At 42.0% G+C, this 18,189-nt stretch overlaps 1 protein-coding gene across 1 annotated transcript in view; it reads left to right on the plus strand.

Moving 5' to 3' along the window:
• Positions 1-18,189, plus strand: part of DOCK2 (dedicator of cytokinesis 2) — a 2,333,210-nt gene that overhangs the window by 1,145,442 nt on the left and 1,169,579 nt on the right. The window contains exon 27 of the mRNA XM_086931425.1: positions 513-608. Coding sequence (XP_086787551.1) covers positions 513-608 — 96 coding nt within the window. The remainder of the gene's footprint in view (positions 1-512; positions 609-18,189) is intronic.

Below are 18,189 nucleotides of genomic sequence, written 5' to 3' on the forward strand. Positions count from 1 at the left end.
ACTCTGCCAATCAGCACACCATTATCCATTGTATTCTGTTTTTTGCCACCGGAAAACCTGACTTTAAACCTTAAACTCCTCTCTTTCCGAGCAGAGGTTTTCGGTCTGCCTGTGATACCATTTTTTCGACTTGCTCCTCATTGATCGACCGTGTTGGAGTTTTTGCTCTTTCATTATTCGGCAACGTGGGGTGCTGGAGTACGGCTAGCACCGTTTGAAAAGGTTTTAGTTTGCCTTTATGTACACAGTTTGTTGAATTGCTGATACTTTTTATTATTGCTTACTGTGTCGTACTTCAGCGTGTTTGTTGTTTTATTGTTGTTTCTTATATTTATGCTATTCTTGCCTTGTGTTAAAGTTGCATAATCCAGCAGTTTGCAATAAACTTTAGGGTGAGTTTGATTCTCGTACAAGCTGTGGCAGCTCGCATGGTAATGCTTTCTGTTGATGTACAAATATAACGTGGAGCTTTGTTTTACATATTTAAATGATACAATTCTTGTATGTTACAGGCCTCAACCTACCAACACATTCAAGAGATAATAGTTCAGCTCCTTTGTACTGTTAATAGGACTGTCATGATTATGGGCCGAGAGCAAAGTCTTATCGTGAGTAACAGCTTTGAAATTATTTTCCTCCCTGCTGATTGGCTGCAAAGTGTTCCCTCCTTTTAAAATCTGTTCAGACGTATTGAGAACTTTTGAAGGACCATTTAATGGTGCAATGTTGAACTCCGTTGTTTCTGTTTTTTGTTTCAAAATATTGTTGCATGTTTTGTTTCTCAAAAGTAGAAAGCTTAATTATATGAACTGCAAATATATTTTTTTACATACATTGTAAAGTTGTTTATAAATCATAATAATAATGCTTTCTAAGCAGCATATTCAATATGAATAACAATTAGATTTTGAAAAATGGCGAAGCTTTTGGGTAAATATAAAATAATTTCAAGCAGATACATACTATAATCTTTGGACAGAATGCGTTGATAATGGCTCCCATTTAAATACACTTTGCACTACAGTTGGAATTATAAAAAGTGAAATTGTTCTCATTGGCTTGACTTTCAACTAGTCCACAACTGTCTGATTCGAAGCAAGACAGCCTCCCTTGACTCATTCTCTTTTTAAAGTGTGCCTCACAAATGGTCAGAATCCTAAAATGGCAGACCACAGGTAGGCTTGCCTCTTTTGTAGCGTTCATTACATTATGCATCCAATTGTTACATGCTGGGCTCACACCATTGGGAAAATTGTCGTGTACTTTGCATTCTGCAAACAGAATTGAAGGCTTCTTCAACGAACAGGATTTCTCACGATTCTCTTTTTTATGTACTCTGCCTTTAAATGCTGAGATTGGGGACGGTTGGAGGATAATGTTAACCTTAAATAGTCACCTACTATGTTGTCTATCGGAGTGTGCGAGCAGTCACTTGAGTGGCTTCAGAAGGGCCTGCTGCTTACCTCCTCTAACATTAAGGTGAACTCGCACATGTAACCACGCGCATATACATCCAACCCTCCAGTGTGGGTTAATTAATTTTAATATGGACTAGGTCAGTATGGTCTTGAATTGAGCCTGTGTCTACTGGTCAGAGGAACGAGACTCACTCAAATTAGAAACATTTCAAACTCCGCAATCTCTTGTCTCATGGAGCATGATCAAAATGTTTTCCTTCAAAATCGCCATGCTGAACCTCAGCGTTACTTCGTATTTATAGTTGGTTGGTGTTTTTGAAGTCAAACTTAAATCTATATTTTGAAAAGTGTCTGTTTACTACATCCTGGGGACTGTGTACTGCCAATCAATTTTCCTTTGATCAGCAGATTTCCAGCATATGTTGCTGTCTTTCTTTAGTAATATTTTCAAGGTAAACTTGTGATCTTAGAAACCAACTCATCTGGCTTAATTTGCATATTTTGCGTTTCTTTTAAATACAATTTGAATATTGTGGTATGCAACTTATCCTAGCCATGTTGTTTGAAACCTGAGACCGCAGTGTGTCTGCAACTGTTCTCTGTAGAAACTAGGGGGCAGGTTTATATTGGACTTGCGCCACGTTTGCATCACACAACGGCGGCGTAAACGTGGCGCAACCTTGCGACCCATTTACAATGTGACGCATCTAGGCAGATGCGTCACGTTGTAAAGCCCTGCGCCACATGTGGGCGTTCCGGCGCAGGGTGGGCGTTCCGGGGCAGGTGCGTCTCGCAAAAGTGGCTGAGTGAAATCTACAAGATTTCACTCAGTCACTTTTAGGCCAATGCTGCGTCAAAACCCTGCGCCTGCTTGAAGCAGGCGTAAGGCTTGATGCAGCATTGGACAGATAGGGCACCCCCGAGCCTTGCTGGAGCTGCGTCGTGCTTGCGACGCAACTCCAGCAATGCACCACCATTACGGCACAGATGCGTCACGCATCTGTGCCGTTTTTGCCCCATGGTGCGCCGCATTGTAAATGCGGCGCACCATGGGTGGCGGAGCTGCGGCGCACAATAACTGGCGCATCCCTGGGGATGCGCCAGTTATTGTAAATCTGCCCCAATATAGTTTAGTTAAAATATGCATTTTTAGGAAACAACTAAACTGCCTCAAGTCAGCCATAATCCACGGCGTGCTCTCTAATTCCAATATCAAGTTACTTGATGTATGTTCCAGTGCTTGTACAAATGACTTTCATGCAGTGCTTTTCATTGTCCCCCTCATGTGCTTGTCACTGATATCGAAGTTGTTTTTGTGCTTTTTGTGACATTTTTATGTATTGTCAGAACTGTCTCCTAACAAGGATTTTGAAACATACCAATTTATTGCATTTTGATAAAACTCTAAGCTAGTAACATTTTCTACAAATACAGGTTGGATTTTTTTCAACTTCTCTTTAAACCAAGATTTCCTCCAGAAGTTTTGCAAATGATATATGGAAAATTGTATCAGTAGCTGACTTGCCCTCCATCTTGTCATCCGCTGGAGTAAGATAGAATTTCTTTGCAGTCTTAAATCATGATAGCACTGAACCTTTAATCACTAAATGTCAGAAGTGTTGATAAACCTTGGATTATAGAACTAGCAACACGGCCTTCCTAAAGGAGATTTGAAAGAGTACTTCTGCTTCAACAGTATTTCAGTTGGGGATGTAGGTCTTCTCAGTTAGTTTTTTTAGCCACCTGGCATTTTCTGAAGCGGTGAGATTTATTTATCCATATAATATGCGACACCTAATTTGCTTGCACCACTACTGAGTGTTGCAGTTTATTATTTTTGGTTTGTGCCTTAGTTATATTAAACACCAGACTTCAAGGTCACATTTTAGTTATACAACAAAATCATCTCTACTGATGTGTGTATAGCTGGGTCTAATCTGCGTTGGCATGGTGGGCAAAAGATTGATGGGTTGGAATGCTACTTTGTTCAATTACCAGGGGTTAGACAAAGTGTGAGCACTTCTCCCATCACATTTTGTGCGTTTCATGACTCCCATGATATGTCAGGAATTGTCTCTGTTATTTCAGGGCCAGCATTAAACATGGGATGAGCAGAGCAAACCATTACACACATACTTTGATATACTTCGACACAGATACGTACAACCAAGTACAAATACCCTCACATAGACATGAACACCAAGTTGTGCATATCCTTAACGGTCATCTAAACATTTTTAATCCTTACGTTGTAATATAGCAAATCGCTACATAGTTTGAGCCATATGATTATTGGTAAAGGTCTTGCACAATCAATGACCCCGTAAGTGTGACACAGATTTTGCAACTGGTTTTCGTGCACTAATGTATACACTGTTCTGCTAGAAAATTGATAATCATAATTTTAGTCCCCAACTCTGTATCAAAATTCATCGCTGGTATAAACAGCACTAACTGAATGTATTTATTTATATAGTGCTTGACCACCCAAAAGCTTCGTGGAGCTAATAAAGAACCATAATAATGATAATTATGCAAATTACTACTTCTGCTTAGAGTATGCATTTAGAAAATAAGGTTTTTATTTATTTTTGAATTCAAGAAGATACATCTGTACACAAATGTCATGAAGCAGGGAATTCCAGTGTTTAACCACTACCAAATTAACCTCTAATAGAAATCCGAATACCAACCTGGAGGTTTTGACCAATTACTTTCCAGTCTCCCAAAGTAGGGTAATGTAATGGAAAAGTCTATCTTCTCACAACTAACTGTTTTCACCAACACTGAAAACCTCTACACCACACACCAGTCTGGGTTCATTGCAGGCTACTGCACTGAAAGTGCCTTATTGACAATACTAGATGATGTCTACTGGATGCTGGATGGAGCGGCTCCTGCTTCCTAGAATACTTGTAGATGTCATGCAGTCCTTGACAAGATTGATCACAATCACCTTCTTACTCAACTTGATTGTCATTTTGGAATCCAGGCTTCAGTGCTAAACTGCTTCTCCTCTGTTTTGTCCAAACAATCCCAAATAGCAACAGTTGAAGGAAATACCTCAGAGTCTGCCAACATAATGTACAGGCTACCAGAGAAATCCAGTTTAGCCCCAACACTTTTCAGTTGATAGATGGAATGCATATGTGTGGTATCTGAGGGAATGTGGATCTTAATCCACCAGTTCTGTAACACCCAAATTATCATTAAAACCCTATTTCACTTCATGTCATAATTTTATTATTTCCGAGAATTTACCCCACTAAGCGCCAAGATGCTCCGTGGAGTGTAAGTCGCGCTTTATAAAAATAAATTACATTACATTACATTACACTAACCAAGTACATTAATAGATGCAATCCATTTAAAACTACAATTAAAATAAATGTTCTTTTATCAAAACAGTGTAAAAGTGCAAAAAATCTTTGGATTTAGATGCATTATTATTTTAAGTGATTGCATTTTTTTATATTTTTACCATGAAAAAATAAGACACAATAGGACTACTTGCATCAGATCTAAGTATTCGGAGAGCATCTCCGTTTTGAGTCGTGTCTAACAGGTGACAAACAAAGACTATACACCTTCTATGTAGGTGGGCATAACCAGTGCAAAACGGAATATTCCTCTGCTCCACTCTTAAGTAGATAAACGTGACACATGTCGTTTTGGCAGCTAGAAATGCATGTTGACCATTTAAAGTTGAAGTAAGAATCCATGTCTGAATTTCAAGTATACCTGTTAGACAGCCTTTGGTAGAAAATCATCAAGAAAACCTTCAAATTTCAATGTACCCTTAAGCTCAAGAAATTTGTCTAGAATACTATTGTCTTTGTTCAATGCTATATAACATGTTCCAAATATTTAGGTTTGGCCTCTTTTCACTAGACTGTCATAACTGAATTCAGATTGTCGAAATAAACGCTTAGCCTCAGTTTATACAACCAAACGTTTAAGCCATTAAATTACATACATGTTGTCTGAACTTACTGCATTCTGCAGACCTCTTTTGTATGGATTCAGCTCCATTATAGACCAGAGTCTACACCAGTATGTAAGCGATCTAAGTTGTGCAAGATGGGCAACATCCTTTCGCCTTATCTAAATATAGAGGGTCTAAAGGTGCCCTCGGGACCATATTAATCAGACTTCTAAGAAGGTTATTTTCTGTACTAGAAAAGATGTTTATATTACAAAAGTCCACAATTCTGCACCATAAAGAGCCACACTGAATTCTTTTTCACAGTAAACCTCCATTGCAGGGGAAGCAGACCTAAAAGAGGTTGATCTAAATATCTTCATGACAGGTGACGAATTATGCTGTAAAGACCATTTGATCTTTATATTTTTGGGGGGCCATGACTTAGTGTCAGCAGTCTTGACAGGCAAGTGTTCAGAATTCCTCATACTTTAAATTTTGCAATCTGCAGGGCACTTATCACATACTTGTGGAGTGTGAAACACATATTTTTGGTCTTTTTCAGATTTATTCACAGCTTCTATTTGATACCTTTGACCTCCCACCTGAACATTTCCTCAGACTCATTCGTCTTAAAACTGGATTCATATTGCTTTCTCCAAAACATGAACAAAGATTAAAACAAGAACTGCTAAAACAATTGAGAATTGCACTCTCTCACACTTAGTAACCAATATAGGGGTAAATCTTGAACACTCTCTACAACAACTTCTCACAGACATGAAATAACCATAGTGGACAATATTCACCAAAATCAAGTCTTTTCTATCACTCAGTTTCTATAATCTGCAGCACATGCTGCATCCTTGTTACAGTTGTATTTTGGTAATACATGCAAACTGCAATCTCCCCTTAATACACTCAAAGTTGTTTTCCACTCTACAACTAAACTTTTCTCATCTTTTAAGAGATTCATCAACTTCACTCTAATTGTTTTCAAGCTATACTGACTCCCTATTGAGGCAAGAGTGAAGTTTAAATTGAGGAGCCAACCTATTACAAAATCCACCTGAACTCACCAGAATACCTCTCCAACTCTTCAAATTATCATGAGAGTTCTCAGGAATAAAAATTATTTTCTGCTCGAAAGCCAAAGTCTCAGAAAAATGCACACAATATCACTTCTTATCAGGACCTGCAACTAATCTGTAGAGCTGACTGGGATTGCATTTTAATGACCCCACTTCATGGGCTTCACCTCCTTAAAAAGGGGCAGAAGAGGGTAGCATTTGTTGCAGTTTGTGATGAACTGATGAGTAGAGTTTGAGTTGAGCAAACGTGGTAACTTGTTGACGCCTTTTGCCTTACTTGTCTCTATGCAACTGCATGCACATTTCCCCTCACCCTTCCCCTCTTTTGCCCCAACATAATAAAATGCTATTCCTATAATATCTTGTACATTGCAGTAAACTTCATATTGCTAAAACTATTCTGGATAAGTGTTCCACAACCACCTTCAGATCACCACAATGCCAGTCTGAGCTGGAATGTTCCTACGGGTGCAGGACCAAGCCTGATTTGCATATGACTGGGTCAAATTTGAGGAAGCGTGATGGGCAAATAAATGAAAGGTTTTAATGCTAACCGAGCGATTCACAGTGGTTGTACTATTTGCAAGCATTGCTACCATCTCTTTTTGTCTGTTTGGTTTGTCAACGTCATACCAAGAAAACTGTCATAATTCAAACAGACTTGCTCATTCTTTCTGGCAATTATAGCAGAGCGTAACTCTCAAGACAAATTTCTGACTTGCTAGTCTGGCTTACTTTCTCTAATTTCTCTTTGTATCACCTTCGGCTCTATCCCTTTTCCATCTCTCTCACTCCTTCTTTATCTGCCGTTCTTGCACATTGTCATCAGCATTTCTACTTTTATCTCTTTCTTCTCCTCCTCTTTTCTCCCCTCATTTGGTTGCCTGTGACTCTTCTCGATCAATTTACCATTTCCCTCCTCTTCTTCCCCTGCATTCTTTTCTGTCCTGATTTATGTGAGGAAATCTGGCTTACATTGGTACAGGATCTGAACAGTCTGCTACTCTTGAGACAAATTAATAGAAGCAATTATTTAAAGGAAGCTGCTGTCTATTGATTTTATGTATGTTCATTTCAGTAACTTTGTATTCTAATTGCTTTGAGCTTATTTCTTTATCACCATGATCCTCCGTCCAGAGACCTGTGTAGGCAATGGTGATTAGTTTTAAGTGTTGATTATTTTTGAGGTATCAAGGGAAAATAAGGAGACACTGCATACACACTCTGTCGGATAGCATGCTAACCATTGCTATCGGATGAGTAGCAGAATACCGAATTCATGCACCATAGGCCAAAAATCCACTGCTGACATTAATTAATATGCTAATAATTATGAAGCGCCTTTGTAAATTAAGCAACAAGCTTACATATTAAGTCCTAGTGCCTGACACTGGTCGACTGTACATATTTGACACCAGTTTCAGACTTCCTCTGTGCCATATCCCATCCCAAATTTGAGGTGTTGTTCATAAGTTTTGTTGGCCAGGCTCTTATCTGATTAGGAGAACTGACAGTGCCTTCACAATTGCTCATTACATCAAATTCTAGTACTCAGAAGCGAAGCAGCACTGCCTGAACTAGGATCAGATATGTTTTTTCAAAGGTAGGTCATGAAATTAATGAGCATGCCATTTAATGAGTTGCTTCTGTAAATAGATATTTCTTTAGGGACATGATAGAACATATTGTCTGAAATGGCGATATGAAAGATTTGAAAAAATAATTAATTAAGCTGTGTCTGATTTCCACAAAACGAAGACTGAGACACAATCATCAAATCTAGTGGAAGGTTTATGAAATGTTTAATTTAAACATATTTTACTGCAGTAATGTATACGTCCACTGTTTACCCAGCAGTCAAGGAAAAGTATATGCAGTGGGCTATTTTTAGTTCTTTTAGGCTATTTAGATCAATACTCCCTTTTTAACGATTTTTGTATGAGTAGTGTTGGAAATGCCCCTTTTTGAAGGGTTATCCCTAAACTTTTTACTTCTGCCTCCTTTATTTTTCCTGACCTGTGGTTGTTGGCAATAGGACTCTGGGCACTTTACTACAGCTGATCAGTGCTAAAGTGCATATGCTCTCTGTATAAATTGTAATTATGATTAGTTATCCATGATTGGCATATTTGTGTTACCAGGAAGTCCCTAGTAAAGTGCACTGAGTGTGCCAGGGCTGGTGATTCAAATGCTACTAGTGGGTCTGCAGCACTGATTGTGCCACCCACATGAGTAGCCCTAAAATGGTGTCTCAGGCCTGCCACCGGGGTGCCTGTGTGCAGTTGCTAACTGCCATGCTGACCTTACCAGTGTCCACACTGGCCAGGCCTAACCCTTCCCTTCTTTGTACACATTGGACACCCCTATAGAAGGCCCTAGGTACCCCCCTGGGCAGGGTGCGGTGTATGCAAAAGGTAGAGCATGTACTAATGTGTGTGGCATGGTCTGGTAGTGAATTACAGCCATTTTTCTTTTTCACTATTGAAAATCTATCCTGCCCCTAGGCTATAATGGGAACTGTTGTGTTTATTGTTTACCTGCGTATCTTCCCATTTGAGCAAGATGGAAAGTTAAAGTCTGGTATCCCTGAACTCAGAATTTAATAACACATCTTTTAGGAAGGATGGTTTTTAAATCCTGTGTTTGAAAACAGCACTTTTAGAAAGTGGCTGTTTTCTTGTCTGACCTTTTTGTGTGCCTTGGCCTGTTTGTGAATTGACTGTCTGGTTTGTGAGTGACCGGGTCTAGGGTGGCTCCCAGAGGCTGAGTGAGTCATCCCTGGGCTGAAAAGCTCCATCTGCATCTTGAGTGGTGGGAGGGGAATGCACCTGGGCCTGAATAGGGCTCTGCCTGCCTTCCACAATGCTGGCTTTGCCTCCTGCTGGGCAGCTGACGACCCTGCCCCTCACTCTCAAAGGAAGGAAGAATTCAAGTAAACAAAGTGCTCCAGGACTGGCCAGAACTGGTTCTGACTAAGCTAAGTCCTCCCTGCCCTCAGAGAACAAAGAGAAAAATAGTATAAAAAGGGCTACCCAGACAACAGAAAATTAGATCATCCTGGAATCAAGGAGGAACCTCTGCCAAGGAGAAAGCTGGAAGACTGAAGAGGAAGGACTGCCCTGCTGTGTGTTTGTGGGCTGACCTGCAGTTGCTTTACTGCAAAGAAGAGGGGAAGGACTTTGCTGTTGCTTTGTCCCCTTGCTTGAAGAGATCTCCAAGGGCCTGAGAAGAGTTGTCTCCCTGTTAAGGAGTCCCAGGAATAAAAGGACTTCACCCCAGCTTCCCCCTGAACTCTGCTGTATGAGGTCTGCTCTTCCTAGAGTGATTGATCCAATTGTGGGGCCTCTGGAAGTTGGACCTGCTGTTTGGGGAGCTGGACAAGGAGAAAAGAAGAAAATCTGCAATTTTCATGGATCGCTCGCTTGCTGAGCACATTCCCGACAGTGTGAGGAAATTCTCGCAGCCGCAAAGATCGAGGTCATCGCAGCGCCTGTTGCCGCTGCAAGAACTGACGCACTGTTCGCTGGCAGAACGCATCGCCCCTGTGCGGGAAGATTCCTGTCGTTGCATATATTGTCGCAGAGCCTGTCGTCGCTAGGTGAGGTCGCCGCACCGCTTGCTTGCGGACCGCATCAAGTTGCTGGGAATACCGTCGCAGAGCCATCGCATCGAGGGGCCGTGAGAGGAGAAGATCGCTATGCTGCGCATCGCCGGCGCACCTGAGATCGTAGCTGTCCCAGAGATCATCGCATCGTGCCTGTGCGAGACGTTTCCTACCAAACCTGCGCACCGGAATCCATACAAAGTACCGCATCCCTCCCCATATAGACCGGATTCGTCGCAACACGCCCGTCAAATCGCCTCCGCAGGGTCTCAGGAGTGACGCATCGCTTATTTTTCAACGCTGCAGCTTCCATTTTGAAATTTTGTCACATCTACAGGTACTTTGGGCTAAATGTGATGCAACTGTGGATAATTTTGACGCAAACCCTAGAATTCTTTTAACATCATATTGAACTGTGTATGTTGGATTTTTGTCGTTTTGGTCTTGTGTAGTTTAGATAAAGATACTTTATTTTTCTAAACTGGTGTGGAGTCCATTTGTGGTGTTTTCACTGTGTTACTGTGAGTGTTGGTACAAATACTTTACACATTGCCTTTGATAAGCCTGTCTGCTCGTGCCAAGCTACCAAGGGGGTGAGCAGTGGTTATCTAAAGAGTGTATCCCCTTACCCTGACTAGAAGCAAGAGTCCATATTTGGACATTGGTACCTACCTCTGCCAACTAGAGACCCCCAGATCTAACAAGTAGCAATGGCATAAGTTAGTTTGTAACCATTTCTTAAGGTTGTTTTCAGAACAGGAGCAGATCATAACTCACTCCTGGTTAATACCAGTGTGACCAAGGCAACTTCAAATGAATGACATTGTAGATATTCCAGAGGAGAAGTTTTTTTTGCACATGCTAGATCCTAGAAGTAATAGCTATCAGCATGCTTAGTCCATTCCAGGGCCTTTTAGATTTGTCTATAGCACGTGATGGACCGCTGCTTAATCTCAAGGTAGATGCCAACATTGACTATAATGCTTCTAAATTACTTTGAAGTCTGTGAAAAATGGACTCATAGTGAATTTGATTGGCAGTTTTACAAGCAAGTTCCATTTTCTTTATTCCTTAGTTGTTCTGAAGTCCCTGAGATCCTTTTCACGCAAATATGGTCTGTAATTACCTCCCAGGACTGATTCTTTTATTTTTAGTTCAACCTACTCTCTGACCCTTTTCAAACTGGCCTACACCCAGGCAAAGACATTGATTTGGTGTAGGTGGTGTTGCAGCGTTACTGGGCCCATTAAAGTTTTCTCTTCCCTTTGTCAGATATTTTTTCCCACTCTCTTGGTCCTCTGATCTACCTTGTTTTGTGCCGATAGGGTTTGCATATATTTGTCCCAACAGTCATTCAATGAGGACCAGGAATTTGATAACTATATTACAATCTCGAAATTAAGCTCATGTAAATTACTCTCAAAATGATGTTGATAAGATAAAGGATTATCACAGCAAGTTGAAATCTCTTGAAGAAACGTAGGCGAGCCAAAAGCTCAGTTTAAGCTATACCAACTAATTACATTAGTATTTGATGCTCCGAGATCTTTCTAAACGTTCCTTTCCTAATCATTGATTTACCCAAATTAAGAATGCACATTCACTTGAATAAAAATAATCATAATAGCTGAGTTGATATGCCAGGAAGAGACCACTAGGCTCTTATGCTGTAAGCGTCAGTTCGGAAAGCAAGCCAGGTGAGTCCGTATCAGGCAAGTTAAAAATTGTCAAGAAAGTTCTGTAAGTCTCTGTTACAGAATAATCAACAACCCATCCATCACCATCAGCATGTGTGTTCACGCCAACCTGCAATTGCCAACCAGTTCTTTTATCTGTTCAATTGGGCGCACCTTAGCGTGTGCGTACCACCCCTTGCAAAATCACACGGTCCTGACGAAAACCATAGAATTTTTATATTGGTTGAAACATGTAGACCTAGTTTACTTTATAATTTCTTTCACATAGCACACTTGGCTATTTTTAATTATTTTAATATATCACACTTCTCGAGACACCAAAGCCTTCCTAATTAGGCAAAGGTGCCACATTGGTTTTATTAGGGTTCAGACGCTCAAGAATAAAATCTTGAACAGAGTAGTACTGGCCCTTTTTAATATACCCTCACACATTAATTATTAGCACATATAAAAAAGAAACAATATCCCGCTCCACTGTAGTCAGGTGTTGTAGCACACCCTATAGGCATTCGGCCTATGGGGTGGGACCCCAATGATGAAGCATGTCACCAACCAGGTTGGTGAGTGAGGGGTCTTCTTAAAGGACCACTACTGTCCAGTTAACGGCGTTGGGGCACTTTGTGCTTACCGAGATATACCTAATAGGAAAGAGCTAATTGCTGTCTTCCTCTCCTTCAGGGGGCACTCCTTCTGTGTTATTACTAAATACTCAAATGATCAATATGACCTTCACGGAACCCCGGTCCTAATGCTGGATTCATCCCATACAGGAGTCCCTCTGGTCTAATATTCCCGTATCGGTGGAACAAATCCAAATACTTGTCACCTTACAAGTATTTGTGGTACCAACCCTGTCTTAATAGCCACTTGACAGTACCTTCAAGTGGTCTCAATCAGTCCATAGCATTGTCATAATGATCATTAGAGCATTTGCACTGTTAGAGAGCACAATGGAGTTTTTGATTTAGACAAGAGTTGATCATGGAAGGTCTTTTCTATTCGACAAATTAGGAAAGGATAGATAGACGGTTTCTTGATATTGCCCTTTAACAGTGGAGAATCTATTGGAGCTTGATAATCTTAATATCAACATCGCCAGTGGATGTCATTTGAAATTATGTGGGAGAAAGATGTATATAATCCACTGACAGGCACAGACAGAATATAAAAGCAGAATTTCCAGTAGTGGCCAGTCTTTACATGGGATGAAATACTGTCATATACCCCTGTTGAAACAATAAAAAGATTTGCTGGTTTTAGAAAGACTACTTATTGCGTCTAAATTGTTCTCTGCTATTTTATTGTTTTTATTGTCTCATTTTCATCACTATTTTTTGTGATTTATATGTTTTTAACATAACAATGTTCTTTGATACAAAATATAAATATGAAATTATGTTTATATAAGAGGATTGAAGACATATATTTTTTCCTTAACATCACTGGTACTTGGAGATGGTATATCTTTTGGAATGTGTTGTGTATGTATATCAAAGATGAGTGATTCATATGTTTATCTTGAGGGGAATCTTGCAGTTCCAATGGGAAGTGGAACCTTGCCTCTTTGATATGTGGGGGCCTTCTCCTTTGCGTTTCTCTTAAAATACTTTGTTATGCTATGATATGTTATAAAATTCTTCTAAAGCGCACGTACACCTGTCTGCTTCATGGCGCTGTATCTAGGACTAACAGGGCCCAGTTGGAGTGTATTTATGTTTGGGTAAACAGCCATGCCTTAAGGGATTTTATGAAGATCCGCAGGTCAGTACATGATCTAATATCCAAGGGAATGGAGTTCCATAGTCTGGTTGCCAAAGTTGCAAACCTGCAGCCCCCTTGTCGCTTCAGCTTGAAGGCTGGAGTTGCCAGGAGATGGAGGTGGGTCGGGCATAGGTTACCTGAGGGAAGGTACCTTTCGATAAGGCTTTCAATGAATTTGGGGCACTGACCATGTAATGCTTTAAAGACCAGACATCCTACTTTAAAGTCACAGTGCTGAGGAATAGGGAGCCAGTCTAGCTACTTCAGAAGTGGGGTAACGTGTTGCCGCCTGGGTTGCTGGTGAACCAGTCTGGCCGCTTGATTCTGCACCAGCTGTAGGTGTTTATTAGAAATAGTGGTAAACCAAGATAGACTGAGTTGGCATAGTCTAGATGGGATTTAATCGTGGCTAACACTACCTGTATCAATGCTTCACGATTGAGTAGCCTACTGATCTTTCTGATCTTCCGTAGTTGGAAGAAACAGGCAGAGATCACTGAGCCGATTTGGGATTTTAGAGACAGGTCATTGTTTAATGTGAAAACCTGGGCTTTTCACGGAGGGAGGAGGGATGCGGAGGGGGAGCCTAGGTCCGCTGGCCAGAAGTGTGGGCCCCGGAGGTTGTGTCTGTCACCCATGAGGACCAGTTCAGTCTTGCCTGGATTGAACTTTAAGTGATTGCAGTCCATCCAGTGACGGATGTGCAGCATGGTTGACTGAAATTCAAGAGCCGATTGGGGGGATTTTGTCGATGCTGAACATTAATTGAAGATCATCAGCGTAGTTGAAAGTGTTTTCTTTCCTTTCTGAAAGAGAACGGATCAGGGGAAGGAGGTAGAGATTGAACCAAAGGGGGGAATGCAAGGAGCCCTGCGGAACCCCGTAAGTGGTTTCCAACTTTGGTGCCGTGAACTGGAATTTGCAGACTGACTGGGAGCGGTTCTCTAAGAAGGAACAGATCCAACTGAGGGCAGAGCCCTGGATGCCTGCCTCCCTGACAGGGTGTACCAAAATACTGTGGTCGACCGTGGTGTCAAAGGCTGTGTTATGTTAATGTTATGTTAATTTTTATTTATAGAGCGCACGTACACTGATAGGTTTCATGGGGCTAATGTCAATGATCCAGATATATTCTCTAGACGTGTGTCTGTTTGAATAACCACGTTTTCAGGGATTTTCTAAAGATCAGAAGATTGTCACAGTTCCTGAGTGAGATAGGGAGGGAGTTCCATAGAGTAGCCGCCAAAAGCGAAAAACAGCATCCACCTTGCTTCTTTCTTTTAAAGGAACGGATGGTAAGCAGGTTAAGATGGGCAGAGCACAAATTGCGCTGAGATTTATAGACAGTGAGCCGCTGTCTGATAAATTTAGGGCCCTTGCCCTGCAGTGCTTTAAAAACGATGCAGCCGGCTTTAAAGGTGATCCTTTGGGCCAATGGCAACCAATGAAGTTTTTCCAGACCAGGTAGGGCTGATTGCAATTTAGGTTGTTTCCATATCAGTCTTACCGCCTGATTCTGCACCATCTGAAGTCGTTTTAATAGTCCGGCTGGGAGCCCAAGATATATAACATTCGAAAAATCTAGGCGGGAGAGCACTAAGGCTATTATTACCTGTACAAGTGCAGATTGAGTAAGCAAATATGCAATTTTCATGATTTTTCGTAGTTGGAAAACGCAGGATGACACAATAGCACCCACCAGTGACAAATCTGCACTTAGGATAACACGCAGGCTTTTGACTGACTGGGAAGCCGTGGGCGGGGCACCCATGTGTGCCGGCCAAAAATGGGGTCCCCAGCTAAGGTCACTCTTCCCAGGCAAAACTAATTCTGTCTTGCCTGGGTTGATCTTGAGGTGGTTTAGTTCCATCCACTTTTGTATATGCGACATCGTTGCCTGAAACTCGTCGACAGAATCTGGTGTATTCAGGGGAAAGATAAGCTGTAAGTCATCAGCATAGTTAAAGATGGTGACTTTCCGTCTTTTCAGAGAGTGTAGCAGAGGTCTTAAATATAAGTTAAATAGGAGTAGTGCGAGTGACGATCCCTGTGGCACTCTGCAAGAAGAAGGTAATTTATGAGCTGTGAATGCGCCAAGTCTTACTGACTGCGTCCGATCGGAGATAAAGGAGGCAACCCATCCAAGCGCTGATCCCCTGAGGCCGCCCTGCTCGACACGGTGTTATAGTCAACCGTGTCGAACGCAGCCAACAGATCGAGGAGCACCAATGCATGGTGGATGTCTTTATCTGCATTAGCTCTCAAGGTGTCTTGAACTGCAAGGATCACCGTCTCCATGGAGTGTGAGGGACGGAATCCGGCCTGATTCTGTTCGAGGTATTCGGTTTGCTCTATAAAATTTGAGAGGCAGCTGGACACGTGGGCCTCAAGCAGTTTAGACAGAAAGGGGAGTAGGGAGATGGGTCTGTAATTTGCCATATCCAGGGAATCTGTACCAGGTTTCTTTAATAATGAGACAAGCGTGGAATTTTTGAATGAACCAGGTACCTTGCCCTGAGAAAGAGATTCGTTCAAGAATGGAAGGATACTCAGGGGCAAAGCTGAGCAGTCCTCTTTCAGGATATGTGGAGGTCAGCTATCGTTGGGGGACCCAGATTTGACATGTGACAGAAGCGCCGAAAGTTTGAATCAATGAGAGGGAGAGTATCCATAGTATGTGGGTTAAAAAAAAAGTAATCTCTATATTCTAAGCTGGATGAATCAGGGATGCTCTGTGGAGAGATCTAGCAACACCAGGGCCTGAGGGGAGCCCTGTCGGCTTTCTCTGGCAGTTGAATGTGCAGGGCGGAGCCCTGCTTGGTGTGAGTCTAAATAGAAGAAGTAAGCGGCCTTAGCGATTAAGATGGCCTTTCTATATTCTCTCATAGCCTCCGAGTAGATGAGTTTTCCTTCAGGGGAATACTTCTGTCTCCACTTCCGTTCCAGTTGGCGAAGGGCCAGTTTGGAGGTTTTTAAGTCGATGGAGAACCATCTCTGTGCATCGAGGCGACGGAACAGGTTTATATTTTTGAGTGTGGCATGCTTAGTACTGGCTGCTAATAGCCAGGTAGAAATAGTTCTCTTGCTGACATTGATGTTAGATTTAATGATTGGGGCTGTGTTAGCCAATGTGTTGTGGAATAGATTTGTATAAACGGTATTCCATTTCCTAACCATCTTCGGTAGGGCTCCTAATGGTGAACTTTATTAAATGGTGGGCCGACCATATACAAGGTAAAATCTAGAGTGCGGATATGACTAAGCTATTGGTCCATACCTAGTCCAGTATATGCCCCTTGATGTGCATGGCCAAGAATACCTGTGAAGTTTAAGTTGGTGAGTAACTTGGTTAACTCGGCGGAGTGGGGACCGCCTCGAATATCTTTTGACCAGTAGTTAAAGTCACCTATCAACAGGATTTGGGGTGGTTAGTTGCCAGATGGGCTACGTGTTCCCCCAGAGAGTGGGGGAACAGGGGCATGTGCTGGGGGGTCTTTAAAGTAATACACAGATTAGGGGGATGAAACAGACTCCAATTTAATTACAACATTGTCAGTGGTAGGGAGACAAAGTGAATGATTGCCACCACGCCTCCGCCTATTTTGCCTGGTGGGCAGTCCAAAAAGGCCAGAACTACTCTCCACTGGCTCCCTATAAGGGAAAGAATTATATTAAAAACTCTGTGTATTAGTCAATAAAATATGTTGAGGAAAGGCTCAGGGTACTTGCACAACCTACTGGCCCCTTACACACCTACTAGAGCCCTGTGTTCCCAAGACGCAGGACTGGTGGAAGTCCCAGTTATAAAAAGAATGAGAATGGGAGGCTGTTCTTTTTGCTACTTGGCCGCCAAGCAATGAAACGCTCTTCCCCTTGACCTCCGTATGGAACAGTCAGAGAACATCTTTAGAAAAAAACTGAAAAGTTGGCTGTTCCAGGATTAAAACACTGTTTTCCCATGAGCTTACTGGACCATTCTTCGATTCCTCTCTGTAGCGCTGTAGCTCTTTCTGACCGCAGCGCGGGGACACACTAGTCAGTGTAACCAGGCCCACGACAATCTCTCTTTATTATGTATTATTAGTATTTGCTAATGCAGCCAGGATGTCAGGGGTTGAATCTTGAGTAAGCCAAGTTTCAGTTAAAAGGAGGTTGTCAGGTTTCTCTGAAACCAGAAGAAGGAATATTTCAAACTTGTGTTTGACTAAGGAATGGGTATTCAAATAAAAATTGGATAGTTCAGAGTGCCTACGTCTATTTTGTCTCTGTGGCTGGTTAGTGCAGTGTGTGCGGTGTCCGAAATCAGGAAAGAACAGCCGTTGTACCATAATCTGGTTTTGAGTCAAAATGGGGCAGACGGCGGGATTGAGTGGATGCTTGGATGACCGGATCATTTTTACTTCCGGCGAGGTATATTTATTTACTTGGGCATGGTGACTGTCCCCAGGCCTGGATGTCCACGGACGGGCGCAGACGGGCTTGCCTTTGGCGCGCCGCCGGTGCGTCTGCTGCACTCCCGCACTGTGACTGGCATTAATGGCTGGTACCAGTCTAGGCTCCGCCCTTCACCCTCCGTGGCTGGTTGCTCCAGATGGGAGTAACCAGAAAGCAGCTGGGGAGCCTAGGACGCTGCTCACACTTTGCAGGAAAGCCTGTAATGTTAGTATTTTACATTAAAAATGCATGAAAGCAAATT

Source organism: Lissotriton vulgaris, chromosome 7 (assembly GCF_964263255.1).
Source record: "Lissotriton vulgaris chromosome 7, aLisVul1.2, whole genome shotgun sequence".
Taxonomy (NCBI): domain Eukaryota; kingdom Metazoa; phylum Chordata; class Amphibia; order Caudata; family Salamandridae; genus Lissotriton; species Lissotriton vulgaris.